Here is a 25087-nt window from a genome sequence, read left to right as displayed (position 1 = left end):
GTCTTTTAAGCGTTCACTGTAACAAAACTCGTTTGATCTTTTATGAGGTCATTCTTTACTTATTAATATTTAAGTGATTGAAGTTTCTACTGTAAAAAAAAATAAAATTAAAACAATTGCCGATGAGCTTTTGGGCAACTTATAATAATTCCCTTCTAGTATTTGGTGCATTCAGGTAGCTCTTATTCTTTAAATTTTGTCTAATAGTTTCATTATTTCTGAACTCGGGCCTTACTGTGTAAATGTGGGTGTTTTTTTTAGGTTGACAATTATTGTTACGCCATTCTAAAATAAAATTGTAACTAAATAAGGCATTATAAAAAATAAAGATGGCAAAATGGGTCTGTTCAATTGGGCTTTACCCTTTTTGGGCCATATCTTTGCGAGCTCGGATTATATTTAAGTCTTTTCAGTCCGGCCTGCTAAATCCTTTACTCGCCGTGGGCTTACCCAAAGTGGCTACTGGACTTGCCCAAATAGGCTGAACAGCTTGATTTGCCAGCTCTAATAAAAAAAATGCTTTTGAATATAACTGAGTATCACATAAATCATTTATATCTTAATATTTCAAGAACTGAAAGCCAATGATAATAAATTGTTCTATTTTACGGGACGAAGTGTGAAGCAGGGCAGGAACAATAATCCATATTTGAAGTTTGTCTGAATGCCAACATATTTTAAACTCAATAAAAAATGATATTTTTCACCATTTTCTATAAGTAAATTAACCAATTTATTTTTTAAATTTCCTCTTCAAAATTATAAAGTTTGTTAATCTAATATTTTTTGTGATGAAATATAATAAATAGTTACTTTGATTTTATATAGAAAAAAATTTAAAAATCAAGTTTGAATAATTTCATTGAGGAATTATTGGGAATTAAAAGTGATTAAATGATTGTAATATTTTCTTCTGAGTCAATTATTAATTAGTTATTTTTAATAAGTGTGGTATGATAATAAATGACTGTTGTATAATAATTAATAAGTGTAATATATATAGAATTAAGGCAATTCAAATGAACCCTAAGCATATATAGCTTTGTATTAGTACTAATAAATCAATAACATGTAAGAATATATTTGAAATAGTCATTTAAAATGAGTCTTATTCTATTTAGTGAGATCGATTATTTTAAAAAAGTAAATAACAATAACCTAAATTTTATTTCATTAGATGTGTTCGGCTATATAAATTACATGCTATTTGAGTTTAATCAAAAATTAAAATTTTAAAAATTTGATTAATCAAAAAGTTTTTTTTAATAACTTCTAAATTCTTTGGAGTTTCTAAATTTTTTTTTTTACCGGACTAAGAGTTAGCAGTTTACTCTATTAGCGCTTCCAAAAGTCTTTTTTATATATATGACTAATTACTTTAGATATTTTTCAGTCATTTTTTTTGTTATAAATGTTACTCTAATACTTTCTTATATACTAATATTATTATTTTACACCTTAGTATTACTTTTGTTAGTTTCAGTTTTTCTATTGGTGTTTTTTTAAACCTCAACATTCATTACTACCATTACGATAAAACTTTCTTTTTAGGTTGACAAGTATATGGTCACAAATAACAATCATAATAAACAATCGTCTAAATTGATGCAAGGAAAACGACAATCAAGTTACCTCATTAATATGAAATTAAAAAATTATGTACTGATAATAATGATTCCGATGTTCTATATAATCTTTAGGATTTGGTGACAAGGCAAATTCTTTCCAGTCCTTTTGAGATTTGCAGACAAGGGCAGCACATAGTAAAGCTGTAGAAATCCTGAAAGTGGAATGACAGTTGCTACCCCGCAGGTACACAACTCTACTAAGGTTTGTGAACGATAAAAAAAACCACAACTTTCAGTCACATTTCCAATCCATGAATTATACATAGACAAACCCCAAGTAGCATGCAGCGATTGGGACTCCTTTTCCACTTCAAGGCACCTCGTGATTCACTGGTCCACCTTCATTTGGTGGGCCAAATATTCGAAGATTCCGGTCCATTGATCCCACTGCAATGTATTTTGCATCTGGACCAAATTTAACACAGTTGACTTTCCCTGGTAAGAGGAAGTAAAATACAAGTAGCCTCTTAGTAACTAACATGAAAGAAAGCCCGAAGCAACAGAAAAGAGAAAAAGGAAAAGATGGAACCTGTTCCAGATAAATCAGGAAAAGTTTTGATACAATTCCATTCAGATTTCACATTTGTAGCTCGGTAAATCCTGCAAAAATTTCCAGGTACTGCAAATCAGTCTCGGAAGAAAATGAATGTGGATGACAAATTGAAGACACAAGGTTTAGTTTATATATTGGCATAAGATTTGTACAAAGGACACTGGTATAGATTCTGACAAACATGTTTTGAAAGGTAAAGAAAACTGACAAAGCATAAATGCCCAATTTAACTAGAAATAGCAGTTTTCAAGTACATATTTGTATGTACGAGTGTCTGGACATAAAAAAAATCCTGTCTGAGAGCAATGCGTTCCTCCTAGATGCTTTCATATTACCTTACACGAACATTTTAATGCTTACTAATATCTTCTTAATGTGATTTAAATAAGATTATTTAATCTTTATTCTTGCCTCCACCAGACCAAACCTTTGACTTGTTTAGTGCACACGCTACACAAAATGCAAGAAAAGTTGGTGAATTCCTTGATTCCTTCATAACATCAGATGTTGATCTGACTGCTTATATTTTTTAATTTTTTACTGCATAAGACGATACTTTAGTTACCACATTCTTGAAAATCTTCAACAAGTCAACGCTCGCTCACCTTAAATCAGAGCCTGCAGTTGCAAGGTAAGATCCACTATGGTCGAACTCCACTGCAAGATACAGTTAAATGACAACCTTTAGAAATGAGAGTAATTTATTTCCCTGTATACAAGATCAACAGGGTGAGAAAATGAATACCTGAGTTTGTTAGTGTTTCTGAGTCATATGGAGCAAAATTGCCGAAGTTCTTCCCTTTACGTAGATCCCAAAGCTTTACACCATCTTGAGTTGTCGTCTGTCAAATCTAGGCATGAGAATACGGTATAAACAACCATCCTACTTTTACTTTCAACGTTAATTGACATACCGCAAGGACGTAGCCATTCTCAGAAAAGGATATGGCGGTCACTGGCCCTACATGATCTTCAAACATAGCAATACTTGACTGCAACCAGGTCAACCCAGAACAACAGTGAAGATGAAGATCCATATATAAATAAAGAATAACAAAATTACGGACCTGACTTGTTACATCCCAGATCTTAACAATACCATCTGAGCTGCCAGTTCCAAGAAGGAGACCATCGGGATGAAAAGCTGCAGATGTATAGCCTCCACAAGAACCTGAATTCTATGTTACATATAAAGTCAAACGATCTATTTCTTTCTTGCTGATGAATGAAGTTTGGGGACTTGTTTTTGGATTTTTTTCAGACTTGGAGAAGGCCTTCCTCCCGGCTATCCTCTTGTTGTTTGATGACTTCCGCAGGAGGAGCGAAAGCCAAAAGAAGGGAGAGAAAAGAGAGGTACGAAGTCAATGAATATCAGGAATATGACCTCCGTGAGTGCTCCTGGATGCAGGATTCAGTCATGGAAAAGGAGAAGGTAATATTCAAGTATCCCAACCCAGGAAGTTTTAGCACAAGGAAATCGTGGAGACGCGGCCTTATTAGGAAATGACTGGGGCTTTAGCCTCTGTTGGAGACATTAGCCCTTAAGATTGATGTCAATCATACAAAAGTGAAAAGTTTTTCACCCAAAAAAAAGTATTTATTGCATAAAAAAATACAAAGTCTTTGATTTTTTATATTTCTAATAATATTTTTTTACTTAAATATATCCCTTGGATTGACGCCAACAAACCAAAAGAAAAATGCTCCCCTAAAAAGGGTTCATGTTTATGATATGTCTTTCTACTTTAGTGCCTGTGCACAAACATCGAAAACAACACATACATACCGAGTTAGACATGTTCCAGAAGAAAGTTCATAAAAGCACCAAGTGCTGTCAAGCGAAGCAGTTACAAAGTAATCATTGGTAGCATGGACAGTGATGGCTTGCACCTGAAAAATTGAAAAGACAAATCATTCTTGAATCTCAGAGAGTGGAGGGAAATATAAAGACTTATAACTGAGAGAAGCCCTGAAGACCTTAAAACAACAATTGTAAAAAGCATTTAGCAGAGAGGTTACAAATTTAAAACATCCTGCGTCATGGGTTGGAAGTATATTGCTCAACACTATTTTCATAATTACTTATATATACTATATAACGAACCAAAGAAACAAAGATTTTATGCGAGGGTACTCAACTGAAAAGAACAATGCACCAGTAAGACACCCCATAAAGAGCAAATCATCCTTTATACAACCAGCAGAATGTTCTGCTGTGAAGCAATATTTCATTAATAATAGAAAGCAATGTTCTGCTGTCTTAGACTCTTAGTTTCTTTTCTTTGATAATGTTCCTACAAAAATCACTATCCAGTCATACTGTCAAACATGACAAAATTATTTTATCTCATAAAAAACATGTCCAATCCTTTCTCTTGAATTCAACATGCAATGCAAATACTCTAAAGACTATTCTCACACAGCAAGGAGCAGAGCATCACCCACTAGTAAATTCTGCATGCCATGCAAATTCATTAAAATCATTATCACACAGGAAGGAGCAGAGTATCAGTCACAAGTAAATTTTAATATCACTTCATTATAATTGTAAGAATACAGGAACAGTACAAGTCTAAACGGGAAAAAACATTAAATATTAAATTATGCCAATCAATTAGCTTTTATTATGAGGTGAAGTTAATGTAAGAATGTGCGAGTAACACCATGCCCTCATCCCTTTCTTGACACCAAAGGTTAGTTAACCTTTAAACTCCTTAATAAGCACATAAAAAAGGAGGAAAATATCCTAATATCCTAATACAGACAGTGATTTAGTGAGACATGATATTTGTTTACCTCAGCTGTATGATCCCTCAAGATGTCCCTGCAGTTATAGGTACCTTCATCCGACGCTTGCCACAAACGAACTGTCTGCAGCACAGCTCTTAGGGCTCTAATTTTCAACAATCAAAAGGAAAACTTTTTCTTTTTTAAATTATTTTACTTTTGTATTTCCAATGTAAATAAAAAAATACCCGTTTTAGTTGCGTAAATCAACCCTATAGTTTACTGTTAATAAGCTGATGAATAATTTTATACAATGAAATCTAATCATCCAAATATCTAATTAATTAGAAAGGGAATAAGGGATAGAAAATTACCTTATCGGCTGAACCAGTTAAAAACAAACCACCCTGAGCTACAAACTTTACACTTGTAACCTATCAAAAGTATGATTAATTTGCTGAATGAGTTTGAAGAAAAGATAACTCCAGAATATCAGAAAAAAATAAAATAAAAAACGAACCTCTTTTGAGTGACCACTGAGTGTGGATAATATCTGTCCTGATGGTCGGTCAAAAATAACAGCATTTGTATCAATCCCTCCAGAGGCAATTATGTCCTGTCAATCAGGAAATGAAATGGTTATTGATCAGCAACCACTAGTTTTCCAGTTGAAAGAACACATCAAAAGGTGTAAGGCATAACAAAGAGAGTTTTTGGCGTACTTCAAAATCCAATTTATAATCAAACATCATACCTTAGAATAAAGAACGTCAAGACATTTAATGCCCGGCTTGCTTGTTTTGTGAATGGGATGACTAGATATTTGGGTATATCCGTCTATAGCATCAACAGGGGCCAAAGTGTCAGGAATCTTGAAAAAAAACAAGACAAGAAAAAAAAAATCAGAGAAGGCAATGCACAAACATGCAAACACCCAAATTTAAAATCAAAGATTTCAGAAAAATATTTAAATTATTCCAAAAAGGTAAAAAAAAAAAAAAACAATTTCACGAAACAGGTCACACATAAAATACGGAAGTTAAATAAAGAAACGTCATTAGATTTAGATATGACAAGATTCTAGCAACTGATACCACAAAAAAGAAAACAAGGCAGTAATTATGTACTAGGCTACAAGCATTTGCAACGCTCAATGTATTCAATTGTTTATTCAACATTATCACGAAGAATACCTGCCGCCTTCTCCTCCGTTGGTGGAGAGCTTTACCACAGTCAGTTAGCTCGGAAATTACGGCAGAAGTTATTCCAGAATGTATTTTCTTTCCATGAGGCGCTAGTTCCTCATCCTCAGCAGCTAAAATGCCAAAAAAAATAGAGAATTCAAATGAACAACTGAAAGCAGTAAGCACGAGCTAATCACGGCTGAGGAAAAATCATTCATAATAAAGTGTAAAAATCAAAATTTTCAATAAACACTTTTCATTTCTAATAGTAATAGGATAAGCAGCTTTGGCAGCGATACAAAAAAAGGACTAGACTAAAAAAGAATAAACATATAAAACCTCTTTTCCCATTGCTCGCGACAGAAGCATTTACTGTTACTGCACTGGGGGCAGAAACGGTGAAGTTACTATTTTCTTGTGCAAGCAATGATCTAGCTTCATCTCGTTCTTTTTTCAGTCTTGTTATCACTCGGCATGCAGCGTCATACTACATATTAAACTAAACTAAATTAGAGTAATTTGACAGCCAAAAATATATAATAAGAAAATGACGATAGTACTAAGGATCAAATAAATTGAATAAGAATTAATGAAGAATAAATGAGATATTAAAACATAGAAGATTATAACTATTAAAATAAATTATAATGGTTAAGATTGTTATCAAAGAAAAATTCTTGAAATGCTAAAAGTTTTTTATTCATAAATATTGGTTTTTTTTACTTGAAATATGAATTTCTTATTTAAAAAATTAGAAAAGATAAATTTTAAATTAAAAAACAAATCGAGAACTTTCAAAGGCAAGATAGATATAGACGATATACAGAGGATATGAAAATTTTAAATAGTTTAAGAAGTTGTCCTTTCAACCTAACTATTTTTTTTTTTTTATGATAAATCCTCTAAAGAAATTATTTTTTTTGTGATGATAAGTCCTCTAAAGAAATTTTATGACAGGAGATCAGCATATAACAATAAATTAAAATTTGATATAAGAAATCAATTAAATAATAGATACCAAAAATAATTGTTAAGGAATATAACTCTTAGTATTAATGCTCATGAATAATTTAAGAAAAAATATTTGAGTGTATCATAAAAGAGATAGAAAATAAAGAAGAGAGAACTTATAATTGTAATAAGTTGCACGATTTGATAAAGGTTTTGTTTAGTTTATAAAATTATGAAAAATAACTTTTATTCTGTAAAATTATCAGAAATTAGTTATGTTGACACGAACTCAATTAAAAAATAATTTATAAAAATAATAATTGCACGTAAAACTCAATAATGAATAGTTATAACAGTTTGACATAAAACTCGATAAAATTATGAAATTAGCTTAAATTGATACAAAATATGAGTAAACATATAGAGAGCGGGTTGACACTTAACCAACTTACATTAATAATTTTACTCTTTTTTTTTCGTAAATTAAAAAACTAAATTGTAGGTACTTATAATTTTAAGAATAAAAATAAACAATTTCTTATAATTTTCAAGAAATATTTTTTAATAACTTTAAAAATTAAATTAATGGATGCCTAAAAAATATCACGTTTGAATCATATAAACCTTGGGCCCGGTTTTACCTGATAGAGAGCATGACTTAGCTCTTGCCTTGCGATGTGCAATTGTTGCTCCAAAGCAAAATTAGATAGCATTAGTGCATCCCATTCCTATAATTTTGGAAAAACCAAATCCTCATAAGCAGAAGACTACATAATAGTTTTCTGTAATAGAAAGACAATAACATGATAAAAGTGCCCAGTTTTTAGGTTTTTCCTAATCAATTATTTGAAAAATCTGTATGAAAATAGATGGTAAAAAATTAAAAGTAGATTTGATATAATAAAAAGTGGTCAATGACAGATAGAAAATGAATACCAATTCGGGAGCACATAGAAAAGTTCATATGGAAGATGTTGATTTCATCCAATCCATTAAAATTCATACACTAACTTACTGTATCAAAAGTAAAAGACAATGCATTTGAAACACCCGCCCAGAATAATGCAATATTGTCAACGAAGTTCAATATCAAAATCCAGATATGCCCGTTATGTAGAGTAGTAGCTTTTGGAGTATATTAGTCATGTTTTTGCAGAATTTTTTAGTCGAAGTATTAGACTCTTGTTAATGCAAAGTTAAAAGTCATAACGATGTGGGTAATAAGTTTCATAGCCACTGTTGGTCATCTACCTAGATTTTAGAGGGAAAGATGCTATTGTTAAAGTGAAAACTCTTTGCCCAATTATGCATGCTTAAGTTTCATTCTACAACAATGTACACAAATCAAATTTATTTATCATCCATCTTATCCTGTACATAAAAGTTCATAAAATAGTATACATGTAAATGCATAAGTTATGAAACAACCTATTAGGTCAACAAATAAAACTATTTTAGTCCAACTCATCTGTATCACTTCATCCAAAAAACTCTAAACTTATTTACAGATCTGACTCAGTCTTTGACAATCGTGAAAGGCCCATCCTGACAATGACTAACATATTTTCACGGTTTCAGCTATCACCACCTAAATACTTTCCCTTATCCATGATATATAACTGCATAATTTTTTTTCTTCGTGACACTATCCAATCAAAATTAACCAGAATAGCCCTGATGATAACACAGAATGGTTGATAGTTGCCTATGAAACAAGAAAGGATATTGATATTATTTATTAACAGTTCCATCGACCGTCAGTGTCAATTTCCTTCATCATAAATTCATAATTATGTATTGAGAAAAACGAAGAAAATCCCCCTGGGCATACTCAATGTCTCCTTCGCGTGCGGAAATGCAGCTTTAGAACGAATATTAAACCAGATATTGAATGAACAGATAATAATAACTTCATAGTGTGACTTGTGAATGAGCAACAAAAAGGTGAACATCAAAGTGCATAGACCTTCTAAAAACACAAACAGGTAAACAAAGTTTTAGGTCTCCTCGTAATGAACAATGAAATCATGTAAAAAAACCAAAAAAACTATAGAAGATCCTGCAGTAAACAGCCTTAACCAAATCATTTGTCATTGCAGGGAAAAAATATTATATCAAGGTATATATAGCTGAATATTCATACATTTTGGATCATTCCAAGCATGCCATGGAGGCTCGTTGCCTGCACAGGTCTGGGCTTCACTATCTGCATGACAAACGATCCTGATTGAATTAACATTCCGTAACGTAATTACGTAACTGATGATTTTTGGCGTAACTACGAGTAAAATCGTTAAAATATATTACTTGAATAGTTAAAAATAATAATTAAAAAATTAGATAAGACAATTAAGAAACAGAAAATTAATAGTTTGAATGATATAATATAATAAAATTTACAATATTCTAAAAGTATAATTTATAAAACAATCTTATAATTAGATATAAATAGTTTTTTTTAGATTATTTTTAATATTTTTTTAGATTATTCTAAAAATTTGTTCCATATTCTAGGAAAAACTCTAATAAATTAAATAAGATTTAATTAAACTCAATTCTTAGATTAAACATAATAAAATTTTATTAAAAATATTTTTTAAATAAAAACTTACCATGTTAATATAAATGCTTAAACTAAATTAACCTATAACTCTTAAAACTAAAGTTAACAATTTTTTATTTAAATATTCATAGCAAATGTGCATGGCTTAGTCTAGTCTACTTATAAATTCAACCCTAAATTCAAAGAACATGATAAAACTGATTGCTAGAGACGACGATACCTTGCCAGTTTTGATGGGTACAATGTCATCCATAGTAAGTGGTACTCCAGTAACTGGACACTTGCCATATTCCTAACAAATTTTTACAAAAAATATTCAAGTCAGATAATTAATAATATGCATTTACAAGTTCATAAACACCAGCAAGAAAGAAAATTAAGACCGTCGTATGGATGACGTACGATAGAACACAACAGCAAAAATCGTAGTTAGAAATATGCATTGCAATTAACATGAACAAAAAGTGACGTAAATTCGCATGCATTGGAAACGGTCCCTTCCGATCCAAATCCGTTTCCTATAATTTGTAAACAGTAATTCTCATTCGTAATGCAGAGAATGGCAAAATAAAGTAACGGAAAAATAGAAAGGAGAAAGAGAGAGAGATGGAAGTACGGAAACGTGTCTGTGAATCAAACGCTTCTCGAAGAGAAAGCCGGACTTAACGGAGAGGACGGGATCTTCCAGGAACTCGCCGGAGACTGCAGGAAAACGTTGGAGAGAGAGATTTCAAATTCTATAACGACAAAATGAGAATGAATGAATGAATGAATGAATGCGAGAAAGAGAGATAACTTACTGCAGCAGTTCATGGTGGCAGTGGAAGAAGAGACGAATGATGATTGGTGAAATGAATGAAGCAATGTTGGCGTTGGTAACGTGACTCGGTTTTTGTAACTTCCTTTCACGCTTTCACTTCCTAAGTTTTTGTATCTTACTTTCACGCTCTCGCCTACTAACTTGTTTTTCAATTTTTTGTGTTTACAGTTTAGGGTTACTTTCACGGTTTCGCCTACTAACTTATTTGTATTTGGTAAAATTTACGGTTTCATGTGCTCTTTGATAAAATTTAAGATATAGAGAGTTTGATGCCTTATCTGACGTGAGTAACAATTTGTTATTAATTTAGATTGATAAATAATAGAAATCAGTGGTTTAATTTAAAAAAATATTCATTTTTTTTTCTTTTAAGATATTAAAAGAACTGCAACTGTTAATTTGAAGAAGTATAGAATATTCTTTTAAATATTTTTTTAGTAAATACTGATTTATTTTTTAATTACGTGTATTTACAAATTTCTTGCCCTTCGGTCAGATTTTTAAAAACTAATTTTATTTCTGTAGTTAATTTAAAAAAAAACTAACTACAACCTTCAATAATTACAATCTTTAAAAAAACGTGTTCATATATATTTTTTGAAAATATAAAAATTTTAAAATTATTTTGAAAGAAAATCGTTAGTTTATTGAAATTTTATATTTTTCATAATTTAAAAAAAATTATATTCTGGTATGTAATATTTTTAAATTTTTTATTTAAATTAATTTTCTTATGGTGAACGTACGAGAATATTTTAACCTAACTTTTGGCTTTGAGTTCAGATTCTCCAATTCCAGATGCAATATGTTCGGAATGGGAAGTATATACATGTAATCTAAACCAAAATATGGGTCAAGAACTTCGAAAATAAAAGTAAAACTAAGAATAATAAAAATAATAATTAAATTTAAAATGGTCGCATGACTATCTTAAAATTACTATGCTCAATCAATATTAATTGTCAACTGTTCTGTTTCATTTTTTATCGTCGAAAGTCGGTAAAAGTAGCACTTCTTATTTTGCATCATGGAGGTTTAATGAGTTTGGAGAAATATTAATTACTGGTCCTATTCTACTAATTTGACCTGATTTGAAGTTAGTTTTAATGGATTTAAAATTTTAAAATTTGATTCAAAGTGTTTTGAAAATGAGTGCAGATTACATGTCAAAGTTGTCTCAAATCCACTCCCATTCATCCTGTCTTTTTTGTTTAATTTTACATTTTTCTAATGATTATGAATTAATAATATGAATTCTTAACTTAATAAATACTATTTTATATAATATAAAGGGGAAGTGTTAGAAAAAAAGGAAAGGAAGCAAAGCAGTAAGTCTAGGATGGTATCACTTTAACTATTGGCTCCCAAAGTGCCACTTGAAAGCCATCTATAAATAGTAAATACCAAGCAAATGAATATTGAAGAAGGCACGAATTTCTAGAGTGGTACTTTAGCTAGCATGAAGGGAATATCCAATGCAAGCAATTCTTCTGCAGCTCTGGAATTTAATACACCCGTAGTACTAAATAAATTTAGTTAGTTAGTTAAAAATGCAAAACCTAAGTGGAAGTGAAAAGTTGATAAATTAGCTTATTATATTAAAATTATTTAATTAAATTAATTATTAAACTAGTTAATAAATGACTAACCCTTATTTTGATTTCTAAGATAGTTAGGACTTGTTTAATTTAGTTTTGATTTTAAGTTTTTTAAAATTATATTTTAAAACTTTAAAACAATTTTATTAAACTATTTTAAAAGAATTAAAAGTAAAATTTGTTCAGTAATTTAGTTTTTAAAATTGTTTTTATTTGATCTTTCATTAGTTTTAAGAAAAAAAAAAACCTAATTTTATTTTTCAGTTTTTAAAAATAGTTTTTAAAATTTACATTAACAAACAAGCTTTTTTATTTTTAAAAATAGAAAACTATATTTAAAAAGAGAACAAACAAGTTGTTAGTGTTAGATAGTTTAATTTTTTAAAATTTTTAAAATATCATGTTATTTCTTAATTTTTAAATTTGTTGAGTATTTTAGTATTTAAACTTAGATACCGTCAATCAACATGAAGTGAATATTAACGTAATATATACGATTGATTACGTAATAAAAATAATATTGTATATGTTATTGTATATATTTTTATTTCAGGTTAATCCGTAAAATTATTATCGATAAGATATTTTAGTCTCTAACAATAATTACATTGAAGATTGTCTCAACAACATTAAACTTTATAGACATAACAAAAAAAGAATATGAAAAAAGCATATCAAATTTCATTCTTCCTTTTTCTCTCTTCTCTCTTTCTCTCTCACTTCATTTAGTTCCACCAAGCACTCACTCATCATTTCAACCTTCTCTAATTCCTTGAATAATCACATTTTGAATCCTAAACCAAAATCCTAACTCAATTCCTGACCTAATCCTCAAAAGTAGCAAGCATCATCCCATGTGGAGTTGAGGAATTACATTAATAACTATTTTAGGGATAGGATAAAGGTTCAAACAGAGCTTCTTGCTGCTTGCTGAACTTCAGTGAGATAGTTCAAGAAGCATTGGAGGGGTTTTATGAGGAAGGTAATGGATTGAAAGATGGAGAATTGAGAAAGATGAAGAAGAGTTACATTATCTTTCTAAATCAATTCAGGAAGAGTTTCATGGTTGTTTTAGGTTTTCTAAAGGCCTCACCTTTAAAGCTATAAAAGCTTCATTTTAAAGAAATGATTGAATATTTTTGTTTATTTTTTGAGAAATTTCTTAAAAAATAAGTTATTATTTTTTGTTTTTAGCATACTTTATTTTGAATCTACATATGATTTTTGAAGGAGTGTAACTGTAGCTATGGTCAAAAAGTTAGGATGATTAAGATAGATAACTAAGTAACTTCTAATATGAAGCATGTCCTTCTTTTTGAAACATTAATAAAGAAAAAATAGAACTACAAAAGGTAAGATCACAAAGAAAGATGATGATTGAAAGAGAATGAGAAGATTTGAGGTTTGAACAATAAAATAATATTTAAATCTACCAACATACATAGTTATATAATATTATGCTTCATATCTTTAGCAAAATATATGATACTTGTCACATAAAAATTTGATATTAGACTACTCTAAAATTAATTAAAGATAGTTTTTAAAAGATAAATATGAATCATATATAACATATGACATATACTTTGATAAAATATATATACAATTATAATAAAGTATGGAATTTAAAAAAAAAATTCATTGTTCCAACTAATAATTGAGTGGACGTTAAGAACAAAAATTTATTTTTTTAAATAATACTAATAATACATTCTTTGTAATATATTATTAATTATTAGCTAAATTTTATCAAAATTATAAAAAAAAATAATAGCGTAAAATATATATTTTTTAAATAAATTTTAAGCAAATAGTGTCTAAAGTAGATTACTAATATTTTTGTTTAAATGATGGACCAAACTCGACGTTTAAGTATACTTTCCTGTTAAAAACTTTAAAATCACTGCATGCATTTATGTTAAATGTATGCTTTCATAACCAAGAGCCAATTAGTTTTAATTGTTATTCATAATGATCTTCTTTTGCCATTATGTCATTGTAAGTAGGATATTTTACATGCATTTCTGGTTTAAGACTATTTTCCCTTAGGTGGGTTGGTATTTGACTTGTAAGCAAGAAAAGAAAAAGAGCAGAACATGTGCAAAGAAAATAATATGTACCTAAATTACCAAATTAATTTAGCTAACATGCATGGATATGTCTCAAGATGTAAATTAAAATATCTTCTTGTTATATTGCAACTCAACAATGCACATGAGGACCATTAGTCATCCATCGTACATGCATATATTTCGTTTTTCCTTTTCTATTTTAAGGAAACTGTCTTTTCTTTAGTGTTTTTTATTTTGTCAAATCATCAAAATTTGGTGTTTCCTCTATTTACTAAAGACAATATAATTGAATCTTCACTGACGTTATCTTCATTTCAATGACAGAGTCGGCTAAATCTTTAATTCTTACCAGTGAAGTATGGTAGAAATCCCAAACACGCTTATTACGCAATATTTAGGCACATGCAAATAATTAATAATTTTCATTTTACATTTAATTTTTTAAGCATATTATTCATAATAAAGAATGTCTATAACCTGATATGGAAAGAAGAAAAATATATAAACTAAAATACACGTTAATCGTAGGAAAAAGGTTTCTTTACCCGGTTTCTACCGGTCTGTAAAAGAAACTTTTACATAGATTTTACAACATAATTTATGTAAAATGAAAATTATCATTTGTGGTTGAGTTTAAATTTAATTAAAAGCATATTCAGCAAGGTATCAATAATTATGATTATCATAAAAAATTTCATATTTTCAGTTATATAAGAAGAAATTCAATTGACTAAAATGGGTTTTGTGTCTTTATATTTTTGCAACAATTTTTTATTTTAGTTTTTACTTTTTAATTTAACACTTGTAATTTTTAATGATGATAAGATCTATAAAAAAATTGACACATGATAAATTCTTAATTAGTCACATCATTATTAGAAACTAAAAAAATCAAAATTTTAAAAATTACAAAAATAAATAAATTTAAGGAATCAAAGTTTCTTTTGAAATATAAGAATTAAAGACGTATATAAGGAAAAAAAATTAATTAAAATATGTTGATGGTGTAAAAAATAGGACACATTCATTCAATAATGAAATGTCATATAATTAATATTATTATCTTTTACTATAATTAATTTTAAGACTTATTTAAAATAATTTAAGATTAATTAATATTATAAAAATTTTATATTAATAATATATCAAAATTATCTCATACAAAAATGTTTTATTTAGTGTCTTAAATTAATTAATCATATTGTATAAAAATATTATAAATAAAAATAATAAATATAATTACGAACAAATTTCATTTTATATACTTATTACCTAAAAATTTAGATGGCTGTGCAAGGGTCAAAGAACATTGATAAATTATTTTTAAAAATTTTAATCATATAGTTAAAATTCAATTTAATATTGTAATAAAAAAATCACATTTTTACTTAGTTCAAGTGACACTTGATACATTATAAATATATTTCTTCATTTATTTCATTTTATGTCATTATATAACATGTATTTTTCAAAATAAAAAATTAACAGTTTAAAGTTAATTAAACTCTTATTTTAGTCATTAAGATAGTAAGTGTTGATAGTTTCTTCTATTTACATTGACTATTTTAGCTCTTAAATTCAGATGTCGTCAATAAATAATAACAAAATGTTGACCATGATATCGTTTTATGTCTTAATCATGTAGAGATAGTGTATACTTCTAACTATGTCTTCTTCATGCCATGTTTTTAGCTTCAACCATTTGAATATTTCTTACCTTATTGTTGAGTACAATTTTAGTTCTACTAACATTAATAATATTGAGACTTGAATCTACAACAATCATTTTTACACTTTCCTAATTTGATCTAAATGTTATTAGAGGTCGACGCAAGAGAGAGCACCACTTTGTCGCTAGGAACACCAAAGCTGCAATTTCTCGATGTTGTGTACTCCTTTCAAAAGTCATAGAAGAGAAAAATAGTAAGGTTCATAAAAGGCTTTGAATCTAATGAAGGTGATGTGGAAGAACTAAAATGATAGTAAATGACTTGGACTACAATGATGGATGAAGACAAAAGTTGTGATATTTTTAAAATTTTAAAGATTAAAATATTTAATACTTACTATCTTAAGAACTAAAATGAAAGTTTAGTCATTTAAAATAATATAATAATTAAAAATTAATTTTATAAAATTAATGAATTAAAACTTATTTTCTTTTTAGAAAATATTATGTAACCATGTCTTGAAAGCTTAATTGTGCTAAAAGTACAAACATCAATGATTAAAGGTGCTAGCTGTGAAATAAATCAATGTAATAAGTTTTGAAAACTTTCTTATTAATAAAATAGTTTTTATTAGTACACAAAATGAGTTACATATAAAAAATTCTTGATTATTTAAAAAAAGTGAACTTAATGTGATTTAATATATAAATACTCTCACACACAACTTAATAATCAATTTTGATGAAATTTAAGATGAGTTCGTTGAATGAAATTATGTTGGACATGATCTAACTTTTTAATAGTGAGTAAAGTTCTTATTTGATATTGAGAGAAAAATTAATACACGTGATAGTAGTTTTAATTATTTATATCTTGTTTTTTTTTAAATGTTGAAATTATATCCTCCACGGCTCCACCTTAAAATTATGATTTTTATTATATTTTATAAATTTTATTTTTTATTCTTTATTTAAAAATTTTGTATAAATTTTGAACTTATTTGAAAAAAAATAATAATAAAATGACATATTTTTATTATATTTTTTTATTAATTATTAGATAAAATTTTAGTATGCAAGACTTGATTTAATATTTAAAAAATTCAAAAAACTAAATACTAGAAATTTAAATTAAAAATCAAAAGAAAATATATGCTAAAGTGTAAAGAATAAAAATTTAATTAAACCAACATTTTAAAAAAATAAAAATTTATCATTAATATTTTTATAATAATGACAAATTATTTGTGACTAATGCATTCTTATCATAATAAAATTATAGTGACAACTTTTTTTTTTTTTTAACAAGAGGGGCAAACAACTCAAACAACACAACCTACATAGAAGGTCTAAAGAAAATAGAACTATCAAGAGTCCAAGCTTAAAATAGGAAAGAGTGATGAGGGGAGATTCCTAAACTAGAGGTAGGAGAAGAGGAGATCTAAACCAAGCTTTGAAAAAAAAAATTAACACAAGCATTAGCCTATCTACAAACATGAGACACTCAAACAAAACTAGCAACTTTCAACGTATCCTTAATCTTACAAATTAAGGGAAATAAGGGATGGAAAACTGGCTGTAAATTCAAAATGAGAGAGATAGCTTCTTTAGAATCAAACTCAATCCAAATGGTAGGGATTAGGGATGGCAAAAATACCTGAATTCGTGAATACCTGTGAGTATTACCCGTCGCGGGGCAGATTCGGGTTTTGATTTGGGTACTTGCGGATGTGTTAAACGGAATTTTCTAAAACCCATGAATGGGGCAAAGGCAGGTTTCGCACTACCTGTACCCACGGGTACTTGTACCCACCTTATACTATGAAATTACCTTTATAACCCTATATATAACTTAACCTAAACCTAAGAGCCAATTCCTTTTCTCCTATCTCTCTGCAGCAGCCTCATCCCCTCACACTAGTTCTGTTTCTCAAATTTTCTCTCTCAGATCCTCACACGATTTCTCTCTCCGGTGGCTGACTGACTGATAAGTCTGTAATTATACCTCTTTTACAGTCCATATATTCATATTTGACCTTTATTTTATTTAGATTTTACATTAATTTATATATTAATTATGTAGTTTGGTATAAAGAGGCCGTAAGTGAATTTTGGGTGCATTCTAGGTCCAAATTGATGAAAGATTAGAGCTTCGTAGCAGTCAGCACGCCCAGACCCATTCAATAAGCAAGTGGGTGCTTCGAGTCCAAGCACAGTCCTGCTCAATGCCTTGCACGGCTGTGCTTATCTGCGCGAAGCCCAATTATGAAGAATCTTTAGGGTTTCCAAACCTTATTAAAAGGGAGATCTCAGACATCATAAAAGAGGACCGTTTTTGACATCTTAGCTTTGGCTCTAGAATAGATCTGATCTCGTCTCTCTTGCACGGGATCCTTGGCACATGCTTGGCGACACTTGGAGCTTCAAGTGATCGTACTTGAAGACCGAGAATACATCTCACACCCTAATTTGCTATTTCTTTTGATTATGGCTTTGTTTATGATTGTTTTAGTTCTTTTCTTTAGCATGAGTAACTAAGTCCATAGCTAGGGCTATGTGAACTATTGTTCATGAATTTATGGAATTTTGATATTTGAATTTAAATTTGATTTCCGCTTTATGATTAGATTTTATCCTATTGCGCTTCTTTCTTAATCTTAATTAATTATATCGTCAGGCGACCGTACCTCGGTTAATCAATAGATCTATAGGGTAAAACGAGACAAAAGATTAAGTAGACCAAACCAATCTTTCTCTTCTAATCGTTATTAAATTAACAAGTTCGTAAGCTCCTAAAGCTTTCTTAAATTAATGTCTTGCATGACTACTGGGAATCTTAATTTAGAGAAAAGAATATTAATATTGCATGACCATTGGGTATTAATAGTATTCGTATGAATGATTGATAATAATAAGGAAATCAAATTTAGAGTTAAATAGAGAAATAACATAAAGAATTGAATGAGAAAACCCATATGCCCTAGGTTCCTCTCCGATAAGTTTAACTACGACGTGCATTGTATTCCTTACTCTTAGTTTTATAATTGATTTTATAAATTACTATTTTTAATTAATCTCGTATCTTTGAAGCTTAAACAATTGAATTAGGAAATTCTTAGTAATTGGAAATCAATCCTTGTGGGACGATATTTCGGGAACTTAATTTAAGAACCCTTTATTACTTCTCGATGGGTACACTTGCCCTCCGAACAAGTTTTTGGCACCGTTGCCGGAGATTACTTTTTCAATATTAAGAAAATCTCAAATTTAATTGATTTAAGCAATTTGTGTTTTATTTTATTTTGTTTTGTTTATTGTTAAATTTTTTTTATATTTTTCATATTTATTTTATTTTAATTTTTTTATTTCACAATTTCTTTTAATGTATGCTCACTCGTTCTAAGTGCTCTACAACTTGTTTATTTGATCTGGAGATTAAGAGAACAACGGGTAGACAAAGAAAAGAAGCGAGAGAGCAAAGAATGACAGAGGAAAGGAGATCAATTCAAGATTACATGACACTCACTGCTAGAGGCACTCCTGGAAGCATCGCAGCCCTTAATATGAAGGCAAACAATTTTGAATTGAAACCAACACTCATAACCATGGTCCAGAACTCCATACAGTTTGGAGGTATGCCTAATGAAGACCCCAATTTACATCTGACAAAGTTCCTTCGATTGACAGATACCATAAAATACAATGAAGTCTCCAATGATGCTATTCGACTCCGTCTTTTCCCATTCTCGGTATCTGAAAAGGTGAATGCATGGTTTTCCTCACTCCCAGCCAACTCCATCAGAACTTGGGAGGATCTCACTTAACAATTCTTGGGAATGTACTTTCCTCCATCAAGGTCCTCTAAGCTTATAACGGAGATATGTTGCTTCCAACAATATGAAGCAGAATCCTTATTCAAAGCATGTGAGCAATTTGGAGAACTTTTGAGGAGATGTCCTCATCATGATTTTCCAACGTGGAGACAGGTACAAATATTTTACCGTGGTCTATCAATCACTACTAGGGCTACAATTGATGCCACAACAGGAGGATCCCTCATAAGAAAAGATCCAGATGATGCATATAAGCTGATAGATGAGATGACATCTATCAGTCCAACTTTCAAAGAAGCTCCTAGATCTCAGTCTAACTTTCAAGAACAGATGATGCAATATGTGAAATACTCTTATAAGAGGATGACAGAGCTTGAATCCAAGTTGGACCAATATATTGAGAGAACTGATAAGAGGTTCGCAGAGGTTAAATCTGAAATACAAGCTAACTCTTCTAAGATGAGTGCACAATTAGAGCAAATTACGAACCTTCTAAGTCAAAGAGTAATGGGAACACTGTCATCTCAGCCTGAACCTAATCCAAGGGAGTAATGCAATGCCATCACCCTTAAAAGTGGGAAGAAACTACAAGAATCGCAAAACAGAGGCACATGCACGCCCATGCTTGTTGAGAAGCAGGCCCATGCTGATTTTACATGTACGCCCGTACTTATTGATGAGCACGCCCTTGCTAAAATAGAAGCACGACCATACTTATACAAGCACGCCCATGACGGTGATAAAAGCACGACCGTGCATCACTATGAGCAAGACCGTGTTTCAAGCGAGAAGTCTGAAAAAGAAAAGAAGGAAGAGCCTGTTGTTCAATCAAGGCCCTATGAGCCTAAGATACCTTTCCCACAGCGGCTGCAAGGTCACCCTCCTTATGATGAAGAGTTCCACAAGTTCTTAGACTTATTGGGCAAAGTGCACATCAATATGCCTTTCATTGATGCTATCTCCAAAATGCCCAAATATGCTAAATTTTTAAAGGAGATTTTGACCAATAAAAGAAAGCTGAAAGCACATGAAACTGTGAAGCTCACCCAAGAGTGCTCAGTTATAATCCATAAAAAGCTTTCACCTAAGCTTAAGGACCCAGGAAGTTTTACTATTCCTTGCATAATTAGAAAAACTCATATTAATAAGGCTTTATGTGATTTAGGAGCAAGTATTAATCTTATGCCTTATTCTATTTTTAGGAAGCTTGGAATGCATAAACCTAAGCCGACCTCCATGTCACTTCAGCAAGAAGATAGGTTGATCACATACCCCAAAGGCATAATAGAGAACGTACTGGTAAAAGTTGGAGAGTTTATACTTCCTGCTGACTTTATGGTACTTGACATGAAGGAAGATGATGATGTCCCCATCATACTAGGGAGACCATTCTTGGCCATTGCTAGGGCCATCATAGACGTACAAGAAGGGAAGCTCACACTGAGACTAGATGATGAAGAAGTTGTATTTCAAGTTTTCAATTCTTTCAAGTACACTTCTAGCCAAGAGTCCTGTCACTTTGTGAGCACTGTGGATGTTGTTTCTCCCCCTCCAATTTATGTGAAGCATGGAACCACAAGAAGAAGGCCAAGGAGGAAGCAATAAGAAAAGACAAAAGCTTACACCATCCGTTAACAAGCCTCCTAATTCAAAGCTTAAACTTTCTTCTCTTTATTCTAATCCCCATCTTATGAATAATTTTTCTGATGTAATAGGTGTTGGAGATGCAAAGTTTCTGGGGAGACAATTGTATATCAAGGGAGTCACCTCTGAGACTCATACCTTCTTTCCACCATGATTTAACAGGAACGTCAGGCTCGTGACGTTAAACAAGCGCTCCCAGGAGGCAACATGTGTCTTTTATTTTATTTAAATTTTATTTATTTTTGTTTATTTTAATTTTTCTATTTTTATTTTATTTTTAGAATAAAGAATAAGCATATTGAAAGATTGCAAGAACGGAGTTGATTGTTCCCACACTTTTAAGCTCTGATTTGGAAGCACGCCTGTGCTCATCCCATACATGGCCGTGCATTCAGTCACAGTTATGAGAGAAAGCTTTACATCATCAGCATGGGTGTGCTCAAGATTTCAGCATGGCTATGCTCCCTCACCCGAAGCCGTCGCACTAAGAATTATCAAGGAACCTCTTTCCTTTTTATTCAATTGCCCTCTTTGCATGCTTTTAAGTTAATTGCTTTCAAACATTGAGGACAATGTTTTGCTTTAAGTATGGGGGAGTAGTTCCTAATTATATGATTATTATTGCATGTTATTGAGTAAAGTGCCTATGCTATTTTTTATGATAATTTAAAAAATTTTCCCTCATAGAACCCAATTTTTTCAGATAGAAGAGCATATTAAGTGATTATTATTGGCAATATACTTTCATTTAAAAACTAATAATTAGCTAAGTTCCTTACTTTTATGCTCTACATTAAATTTTAACCTACAGATGTGAGTTTTGAGCCGTAAAGGAGATTTTAATCTTAATTTAATTAATTGTACCCCTTTTCCTCATTGTTTTGTGTGATTATCTCTTTAAAATTTGTGCTCTAGAACTTGACTTGAAATCGACTTAAGACTTCTCTTTTTAATTGCATGTTTTTAATTTGATTGAGGCATAATAGGATTTTTATTCTTGGCCTTCAGCATGTTTGAGATACAACTAGTTGTCCACTTTGAGCTTTATTGATTTTCTTGATCCCTTGCATTAAATTTATAAAATATTTTGATGACCTTGAGTTTATGAATGGAGCAATTGAGTTGTTGAATTGTTTGATTAATTCTCCTCTATATCTCTCATGTGCAAAAAGAAAGAAAGAAAGTATGAAAAAGAAAATGAAAAATAGAAAAAAAGAAAAAAAAAGAAAAAGGGTTATATATGATTGAAAGGAGAGAAGAGTAAAGATATTATTTATATTCAAAAATATAAAAATTACTCCAAGAGTTTCATTTGTAAACTTAGGGGATGTTTATAATTTTATAATTTATTACCCCTTTGTATATCCCTTTCTTTCATTTATCTCACCTCAATTATTATAACCTGGAAAAAACCTCATGATTTTTACTTGCATTTAATTTATTTAGTGGAGAGTTAGTTTATAGTTAAGCCTATGGTAGTACACTTCTCTTTAGGAAAACTAAGTAATATCTTACTTTGTCCCTTAGTGAGAGAGGAAAGTAGAGTACCTCAGTTTGATGTTTGAGTGAAAAGTATGAAAATATAAGATTCTAATCAGGCATCCCTTTGATTGCTTATACTCAATTATATTACTCTTGTTGCTCTCTTTATCTCCTCATCTCGGGTTCCTTGTGTGGTATTATGTTTTAAGTTATTATGTTACTCTTAACCAGCACTTTGCTTGAGGACAAGCAAATAGATAAGTATGGGGGAGTTGATAAGTTTGTAATTAGGCCCTCTTTTACAATCCATATATTCATATTTGACCTTTATTTTATTTGAGTTTTACATTAATTTATATACTAATTGTGCAGTTTGGTATAAAGAGGCCGAAAGTGGATTTTGGGTGCATTCTTGGCCCAAATTGATGAAAGATTGAGTTTCGCAGCAGTTAGCACGCCCAGACCTATTCAATAAGCACGAGGTGCTTCGAGCCCAAGCATGGTCGTGTTGAATGCCTTGCACGGCCGTACTCATCTATAGGAAGTCCAATTATGAAGAATCTTTAGGGTTTTCAAGCCTTATTAAAAGGGAGATCTCAAGCATCGTAAAAGAGGACCATTTTTGACATCTTGGCTTTGCCTCTAGAATAGATCTGATCTCGTCTCTTTTGCACGGGATCCTTGGCACATGTTTGGCGACACTTGGAGCTTCAAGCGATCGTACTTGAAGACCGAGAACACATCTCACACTCTAGTTTACTATTTTTTTTATTATGGCTTTGTTTATGATTGTTTTAGGATTTAGGGTTTAGCATGAGTAACTAAGTGCATAGCTAGGGCTATGAAAACTATTGTTCATGAAATTATGAAATTTTGATATTTGAATTTAAATTTGATTTCCGCTTTGTGATTACATTTTATCCTATTGCGTTTCTTTCTTAATCTTAATTAATTATATCGTCAGGCGACCGTATCTCGGTTAATTAATAGATCTATAAGATAAAATGAGACAAAGGATTAGGTGGACTAAACCAATCTTTCTCTTCTAATTGTTATTAAATTAACAAGTTCGTAAGCTCCTAAAGTTTTCTTAAATTAATGTCTTGTATGACCACTAGGGATGTTAATTTAGAGAAAAGAATATTAATATTGCATGACCATTGGGTATTAATAGTATTTGTATGAATTATTGGTAATCACAAGGAAATCGAATTTAGAGTTAAATAGAGAAATAACATAAAGGATTGAATGAGAAAACTCATATGCCCTAGGTTCCTCTCCAATAAGTTTAACCACGACGTGCATTATATTCCTTACTTTGAGTTTTATAATTGATTTTATAAATTATTATTTTTAATTAATCTCGTATCTTTGAAGCTTAAACAATTGAATTAGGAAATTCTTAGTAATTGGAAATCAATCCTTGTGGGACGATATTTCGAGAACTTAATTTAAGAACCCTTTATTACTTCTCGATGGGTACACTTGCCCTCCGAACACTGACCGTCAGTGCTCCTCCTCACACCCTCCTCACACCACTATTATGTTTGGAAGTTTAGTAACTAGTAGCTATTTCTCTATGATGTAGATATGCTTCAGTAAGGCAAAAAAAAATTAATTTGCTATGATGGTGATCAAACATTCATATGCTTACAAATACACCAGATGCATTGTACATTATATTTGATATAATTATGATTATGTTCACTCTTCTTATTCAACCTATCCAAATCATTGTTTACTGGTATTGATCCTTGTCTCATGGCTATTTGATTTTTAATTCTAACTCTCAATTTTTTTCGTTGTATAGAATGACTGATAAAGAAGTGCTTCTTACTCAACAAGTTAATGAGCAAAATGTGGGGGGAATCACATGATGTTTCTACAAATCAAGAAGTTAATTGGACTCCTAAAACTCAAAGCTCTTTTCCTAAGGAAAGTTCTCTTTCAACTGAAACTTATCCTCCAACTAATAAAAGGAAACTCCATTCAGATGTTTGAATCATTTCAAGAGGCAAAACATTGATGAAAATTTGAAGGCAATTTGCAATTATTATGGAAGAAAGTTGTTAGGTGATACAAAATAAGGAACTTCTCATTTGAAGAGTCACTTCAAGATTTGTCCACTTAGAACAACTCGAGATATAAGCCAAGCATTTTTTAAAATAAAAAAAGAGGGGGCGATAGATTGTTGTTGGTTCTTATGCATATAATCAAGACACGACAAGGAGGAAACTTGCTAAAATGATAATACTTTATGATTATCCCCTCTCCATTATTAGTCACGTTGGATTTAAAAGTTTTTGTGCCTCTTTGCAATTGTTGTTTAAGGTTGTTAGTCATAAACAATTAAGAGTGACATC

At 30.5% G+C, this 25087-nt stretch overlaps 1 protein-coding gene and 1 non-coding gene across 2 annotated transcripts; both read right to left on the bottom strand.

Annotated features, from left to right (window-relative positions):
* Positions 1-1862: 1862 nt before the first annotated feature.
* Positions 1863-9207, bottom strand: LOC113872605 (pre-mRNA-processing factor 19-like). Its single transcript, XM_027510293.1, has 15 exons — positions 9187-9207; positions 7685-7771; positions 6432-6579; positions 6102-6223; positions 5663-5779; positions 5429-5524; positions 5283-5342; positions 4978-5052; positions 3946-4071; positions 3249-3359; positions 3096-3173; positions 2927-3023; positions 2787-2838; positions 2158-2228; positions 1863-2063 (listed from the first exon to the last, which is right to left on the bottom strand). Exons 1-15 carry the CDS (start codon positions 9205-9207, stop codon positions 1939-1941), a joined length of 1386 nt encoding a protein of 461 aa, XP_027366094.1. The 3' UTR covers positions 1863-1938.
* Positions 9208-19628: 10421 nt separating this feature from the next.
* On the bottom strand, positions 19629-19735 carry LOC113874013. Its single transcript, XR_003506075.1, has one exon. It is a non-coding gene; the product is annotated as a small nucleolar RNA R71 (small nucleolar RNA).
* Between the last annotated feature and the right edge of the window lie 5352 nt (positions 19736-25087).

This window comes from Abrus precatorius, unplaced genomic scaffold (genome assembly GCF_003935025.1).
Source record: "Abrus precatorius isolate BTA unplaced genomic scaffold, Abrus_2018 Scaffold7, whole genome shotgun sequence".
Taxonomy (NCBI): Eukaryota; Viridiplantae; Streptophyta; class Magnoliopsida; order Fabales; family Fabaceae; genus Abrus; species Abrus precatorius.
Note: the sequence above shows the minus strand (reverse complement) of the source record. Positions and strands in the feature narration are given on the sequence as shown.